General features: G+C 42.6%; 1 protein-coding gene across 1 annotated transcript in view; it reads left to right on the plus strand.

Moving 5' to 3' along the window:
• LOC142656402 (lipopolysaccharide-induced tumor necrosis factor-alpha factor homolog) overlaps nt 1–6,716 on the plus strand; it is a 30,600-nt gene extending 23,884 nt beyond the window's left edge. Inside the window, exon 5 of the mRNA XM_075831328.1 lies at nt 6,405–6,716. Within this exon, the coding sequence (XP_075687443.1) occupies nt 6,405–6,513 (109 nt within the window). The 3' untranslated portion in view covers nt 6,514–6,716. The remainder of the gene's footprint in view (nt 1–6,404) is intronic.
• The last annotated feature ends 532 nt before the right edge of the window (nt 6,717–7,248 follow it).

The raw sequence follows: 7,248 nt of genomic DNA on the forward strand, positions 1-7,248 counted from the left end.
GAAGTGGTAGCACTGATCGGCAGTAACTCTTTCAGCACCCTGGACAGTGACTACCGCTGAACAGTGAGTACCATGTGCGGCGCTCACAATATAGATTTATAATGTTCCCTACAAAAAACCCAACTCAGAAAAAAAATAAGTTCATACTCCCTGCTTCTTCCTCCAGTCCGGCCTCCTGGAATGACTTTTCATCCCATGTGACCGCTGCAGCCAATCAGTCTGCAGCGGTTACATGGACTGCCGCGTCATCCAGGGAGGTCAGACTGGATGTCAAAAGAGGGACGCGTCACCAAGACTACGTGTATGGGTCCCACGGTCACGGAATCTCGGACCAAAGTAGGATGGTCTCTACTTTTGACGGAACGGAACAATGGGGGGGACAGTCAAAAAAACTGAAGTGTGCATGGCCCCATTAAAATGAATGGGTCAGGGTGCTAGCACCCTGAAGGAAAAAAATGGAAGTGGGCATGACGCCTTAGGCCTTATTCACACGAACGTGATAAACGTCCGTGTGTCGGCCATTGAAATAGCGGACGTTACACAGACCTATATAATTCAATGTTGTTTCAACGGACCGTGTGAATGGTCCGTGAGAAAATAGGACGTGTCCTATTTTTTTTTTCACGCATCCCACCATAGACTCTAATATATGGCAGATGCGTGACATCGTGTCCCGCAGAGCATGGATGCATCTCGGACGTGAAAAATTCCTGTTTTTCACGTCCGAGAAGCGCAGCGCTTGTGTGAATCCAGCCTTAGGCTGAGTCCACACGTTGCATAAATACTGCGGTATTTCCGCAACAGAATTAATTGCGGAAAATCCGCAGTAAATACAGTAGCGGCAAAGTGGATGAGATAAAATAAATCTCATCCACACGCTGCGTAAATACTTAGCGGAAAAAATGCTCATAAATTGATCTGCGGTGCAGAATTTTATTCCACAGCATGTTAATCGTATTTGCATAAATACTGCTTATTTATTGCGGATTCGCAGCAATTCCGTCACAAAAAACGCAACTCCTAAAAAAAAAAATCTTACCCAGAAGTCTGTGTTCTTCCCTCCAGATACCCGGATACACGTGCTTTTACGCAGCGTATCCGCCCTGTGTGAACTCAGCCTTATGGTAAAATATGCCCCAACAAATGTCAATAGTACATACCCCCTGAGGAAGCGAGCAACGCAAAATATGCGAAGGGGAGTCCCTGCTTACACTCATAAGGATATAACTTCTGCCATGGGCATGTACTATTGACCAGTTGTTGTGGCATATTACACAGTGTTCCAAATTATTATGCACATTGGATTTAAGTGTCATAAACATTTAATTATTAGTTTTTCAATTAAACTCATGGATGGTATTGTGTCTTAGGGCTCTTTGGATCATTGTAATCAATCTCAGACACCTGTGATAATTAGTTTGCCAGGTGTGCCCAATCAAAGGAAAACTACTTAAGAAGGACGTTCCACATTATTAAGCAGGCCACAGATTTCAAGCAATATGGAAAATAAAAAGGATCTTTCTGCTGCCGAAAAGCGTGAAATAGTGCAATACCTTGAACAAGGTATAAAAACATTGGATATTTCAAGAAAACTTAGGCGTGATCATCGTACTGTGAAAAGATTGTGGCTGATTCAGAGCACAGACGGGTTCGTTCAGATAAAGGCATAATTAGGAAGGTTTCTGCCAGACAAATTAATAGGATTAGGAGAGCAGCTGCTAAAATGCCATTGCAAAGCAGCAAACGGGTATTTGAAGCCGCTGCTGCCTCTGCAGTCCCGCAAACCTCAAGGTGTAGGATCCTCCAGAGGTTTGCAAGTGTGCATAAAGCTATTATTCAGCCACCGCTAAACAATGCTCACAAGCAGAAACGGTTGCAGTGGGCTCAGAAAGACATGAAGACTAATTTTCAAACCGTGTTTACTGATGAGTGCCGTGCTACCCTGGATGGTCCAGATGGATGGTTGGTGAATGGCCACCATGTCCCAACAAGGCTGTGACGTCAGCAAGGAGGTGGCGGAGTCTTGTTTTGGGCTGGTATCATGGGGAGAGAGCTGGTAGGCCCCTTTAGGGTCCCTGATGGTGTGAAAATGACCTCTGCAAAGTACGTAGAGTTTATGACTGACCACTTTCTTCCGTGGTACAAAAAGAAGAACCATGCCTTCCGTAGCAAAATTATCTTCATGCATGACAATGCACCATCTCATGCTGCAAAGAATACCTCTGTGTCATTGGCTGCTATGGGCATAAAAGGAGAGAAACTCATGGTGTGGTCCCCATGTTCCCCTGACCTCAACCCTATTGAGAACCTTTGGAGCATCCTCAAGCAAAATATATATGAGGGTGGGAGGCAGTTCACATCAAAATAGAAGCTCTGGGAGGCTATTCTGACATCCTGCAAAGATATTGAAGCAGAAACTGTCCAAATACTCACAAATTCAATGGATGCAAGAATTGTGAAGGTGATATCAAAGAAGGGGTCCTATGTTAATATGTAACTTGGCCTGCTAAGTTTTTTGGTTTTTTTTATTGAAAGAGCTTTTGATTTCTGTAAATATGACCTCCTGATGCTGCAAATTCAACAAATTACCATTTTAGTTCTCTTTAGTTTACAGTGGAGTTTGCAATTTGAAGGTACAATGAGGATATGTTCACACGGCCTATTTTCGGGCCGTAAACGGCCAAAAAATCTGAGGCAGAACGCCTCCGAACATCTACCAATTGATTTCAATGGGAAAACGACGTTCCGCTCCGACGGAGCGTTTTTCACTGCGTTTTTTTACTCGTAAAAAAACGGTCGCGAAAAAAGTGCAGGACACTTCTTGGGATCTTTTTGGAGCCGTTTTCCATAGACTCTATTGAAAAAAGCTCCAAAAACGGCCGTAAAACACGCAGCTAAAATCGCGAGTGGCACAAAAAAGTCTGAAAACCAGGTGCTGTTTTCTCTTGAAAACCGCTCCGTATTTTGAGACATTTTTTACTTTGCGTGTGAACATACCCTAATAGGCCATACTAATTTATTTTGTCTACTTGGAAATCACGACTCTGAACATGGTAAAAATAATTAGGTGTTACCGTATATGGTTTAATCATGTGTAGTGATGCATGAACCAGCAGAAATTACAAGTCTATTTTTTGTTTGGGTGTTTGTCAACTTGAGTCCAAATTGAAAGTCAATGTGGTTTTCATCTAATTGTGTATATTCTAATTATAATTAATAAAGAGAAATTGTCTCAGAGGTGGAAACCGCTCCAAGAAAGAGCATGATGTTTTTTTTGGGGGGTTTTTTTTCCATCTATGAACGGTCAAAAGCCATCCGGGGAAAAAAAGTACTGTGCCACCCATTAAAATCAATGGAGGGCGTTTTTTGGCGTTATGGTTTCCGCATCAAAATCCATGCCAAAAAATGCTGTGTGAACTGAACATAATCGGGCATATGGACATGGGTATTCTTGATGAGACAACCATTAATACATTTCTCAAAAACAATTATAAGGCTGGGTTCACACGAGCATGTTACGTCCGTAATGGACGGAACGTATTTCGTCCGCAAGTCCCGGACCGAAGATACTGCAGGGAGCTGGGCTCCTAGCATCATAGTTATGTACGACGCTAGGAGTCCCTGCCTCGCTGCAGGACAACTGTCCCGTACTGTAATCATGTTTTCAGTATGGGACAGTAGTTCCACGGAGAGGCAGGGACTCCTAGCATCGTACATAACTCTGATGCTAGGAGCCCGGCTCCCTGCAGTGTGTTCGGTCCGGGACTTGCGGACGAAATACGTTCCGTCCATTACGGACGTAACATGCTTGTGTGAACCCAGCCTAAACAAAGACCAATTATCAACCCCTCTCCGAAATATTCTTTAAGATTGGACAACTTTTTAATAGGAATCTCCAGACAGCAAAATTTTATTCTAATAGCAGATTTGGAAAAGTGAGGTGATGAAAACATTTGGAAAGCAGTCCAACGTTCAGTAGCGTTAGTCCATTTGTACCAGTAAGACCAGGACAAAGTAAAATGTCACATAAAGCACTGCTGTCTGGGGTGGCAGAAGACCTTTGATAAAAAAAAAAACAGACACAGCTTGTTTTTGTGTGTTTTTTGTTTGTTTTTTTAGTATTTTTGAAAATGGGCAACATTGGGAAATCCCAGAAAAAAAGGAGAATCTTATTCCTTGTTCACACAGTCCAGGTTTGATGCAGATATTGCATGTTTTTTTTTTGTTTTTTTTTACGCCAAAACCATAATTGGATAAAGGCCATTCTATATGTATTTCTTCTGTTTTAGGTTCACTTTCTGGTTTTGGCTTAAAGAAAATAAAATATTATGAAAAAATCTGCACTGTGTGGACAAGACCTTACAAGTTACCATGTAGAACTGTGATCTCATTTTATTTTTTTTATTAGATGTACCTGAAAAATGTGATATTCAAGGCTACATTCACATGAATGTGGCTGACCTGGGACGAGGTGCACCCGCGCGGGACGCGTTATCACGCATCTTCCATAGACTAGAGTATATGGCGGGATGTGTGAAGTGCAAAAAAATAGGACCTGTCCTATTTTTTCTTTCACACGCTCCATTCAAACAACGGTCGTGTGAACCGCCTCATTGAAATACATAAGTCCGTGTGATGGCCATCACATGGATGTGATACACGCTAGTCTGAATGAGCCCTAAGGGTATGTTCACACGCTGTGGTTTCAGGCATATTTAGGGGCATTTACGCCTCGAAAAACGGAAGCTGAACGCCTACAAACATCTGCCCATTGAAATCAATGGGGAAAACAGAATTTAGTTCACACGGGGCGTCTTTTTACGCCTCTGTTTTAAAAAACTGATCGTAAAAAGTAGCATGTCACTACTTGAGGATGTTTTTTGGAGCTGATTTTCCATTGAACACTATGAAAAACACCGGAAATGAAGCCTCAAAAGAAGCACCAAAAAGAAGCTTAATTTTCACCTTCAAAAATGTATTTTCAGACGTTTTTGAAGCTGAAAATGTATTTGGCGCGTTTTTCATAGTGTTCAAAGGAAAATCCGCTCCAAAAAGCGCCTCAAGAAGTGACATGCTACTTCTTTTTACAGAGCGTCTATTTACGCTCCGTTTTTTAAAACCGCGTAAAAAGACGCCCCGTATGAACTAAATGCTGTTTTTCCCATTGATTTCAATGGGCAGATGTTTGTAGGCGTTCAGCTTCGTTTTTTTCAGGCGTTTTTCGAGACGTAAACGCCCCAAAATACGCCTGAAAACATTGCGTGTGAACATACTCAGGGGGGATTCACACGAGCGTGTATTGGGTCCGTGCGGGCCGCGTGGTTTTCACGCGCCACGCACAGACCAATACAAGTCTATGGGGCAGTACAGACAGTCCGTGCTTTTTGCACAGCGTTTGTCAGCTGCGGAAAAAGCGCGACATGCTCAATATCTCAGCGTATTTTGCGCATCACGCACCCATTGAAGTCAATGGGTGCGTGAAAACCACGCAGGTCGCACGGAAGCACTTCCGTGCGAACCGACTGAAACAGCGCACCAGCTGTCAAAAGGATGAATGTAAACAGAAAAGCACCACGTGCTTTTCTGTTTCCAAACATCCAAACGGAGTGTCTTTGAGATAAGCGAACCCGGACAACCGAACCGAACTTCAACGGTTCGGCCGAACTCGGCAAAAAAATTTCCGGTACGCGATGTCAGGAGACAGTCACTGTCCAGGGTGCGGAAAGAGTTAAACTGTTTCAGCACCATGGACATTGACTTCCGATCTCAATATACATGAACCTGTAAAAAAAAACGAAGTTCTGACTTACCGATAACTCCCGGCTTCTTCCTCCAGTCTGACCTCCCAGGATGACAATTCAGTCCAAGTGACAGCTCCAGCCAATCACAGGCCAAGCACAGGCTGCAGCGGTCACATGGACTGCCTCGTCATCCAGGGAGGTGGGGCCCGATGTCAAGAGAGGCGCGTCACCAAGGCAACGGCCGGGAGGGAAGTTCTCGGTAAGTACGAACTTTTTCTTTTTTTTTTTTAACAGGTTTCTCGATGTTGTGTTAGGCATTCACTGTCGAGGGTGCTGAAAGAGTTACTGCCGATCAGTTAGCTCTTTCAGCACCTTGGACAGTGACGGGCGTCGACTAGCCTCATCTCTATGATGGCGGCTGCGCGAAAATCACGCAGCCGCGCATCATACACGGATGACACACGCAGCTGTCAAGTGGTTTTTGCGCGCGCAAAACGCCGCGTTTTTTGCGTGCGCAAAAACGCAACGTTCGTCTGAATCTGCCCTCAGTGTAATAACAGCCAGATGGCTCTTTTGTTCTGTAAACCACATTAACCATTTCAGACGATGTGGGGGTTTTTCATTGTGATACTAAATAATTGCTTGAATTTGACCCGACTCTAGGTTTGTAGTTGGTTGCTGCTTGATTCCCTTCTGTATGAACGCTACGAAAGATGTTGATCATTTTTGCCCACGTTGTGACTGTCACATCTTCAAGTACAAAAGGCTTTAATTCATCTGGAACTGGGACCAAACTCAAAAAAAGGACTGAATGGTTTTTTTTCTGGGCACTCCTGCATTATAAACACAAGCCACACAGAGTCAAGAACAGCGCTTGATCTCATTCATTGGTAATCAGACATCTGCAATGTCTTAATTTTTTTCATTGGAATACTTTTTGTTCATTTTTTTTATGTATAATATACACCTGTACAAACAGCACATTTTTTTTATATGTAACTTTTGTTTTTTGTATTTTTTTTCTAAAAAAACAAAACACTTTTATATCCTAAACTTCCTCCCCACTCCCTGTTGAACTCCGAGTCCTGGGTAATGTGCTTATCTCCGCTGGGTCACATATTAAGTCAATTAACAGTTTTGTGTGTGTGTGTGTGTAATAAATATATATATAATTTTTATTTTTTATTTTTTCTTTATTGTACAACTCAAGCTTGGTTTGTAATTACTGTGGGTAATTGTTTTTTCTATACATAAAATATTCCAATTGTGTTTAAGTCTATGCAAATGTAAACATTTGTATGTATATATTGAAAATGATTTTGTACTTTGCTGCGTATACTGCTTGTTCTCATTTGCTGGTCGTGTAAATAAAGAGAAATCTAAAGGCCCTGTTCACACAGAGTTTTTTTTGCAGGAGGAACATTCTGCCTCAAAATTCCATTTGGGATTTTGAGGCAGGTTTTGACATGCCTGTATGCCGTTTGCCGCGATTTTCGATCGTGCCTAT

Source organism: Rhinoderma darwinii, chromosome 6, assembly GCF_050947455.1.
Source record: "Rhinoderma darwinii isolate aRhiDar2 chromosome 6, aRhiDar2.hap1, whole genome shotgun sequence".
Taxonomy (NCBI): domain Eukaryota; kingdom Metazoa; phylum Chordata; class Amphibia; order Anura; family Rhinodermatidae; genus Rhinoderma; species Rhinoderma darwinii.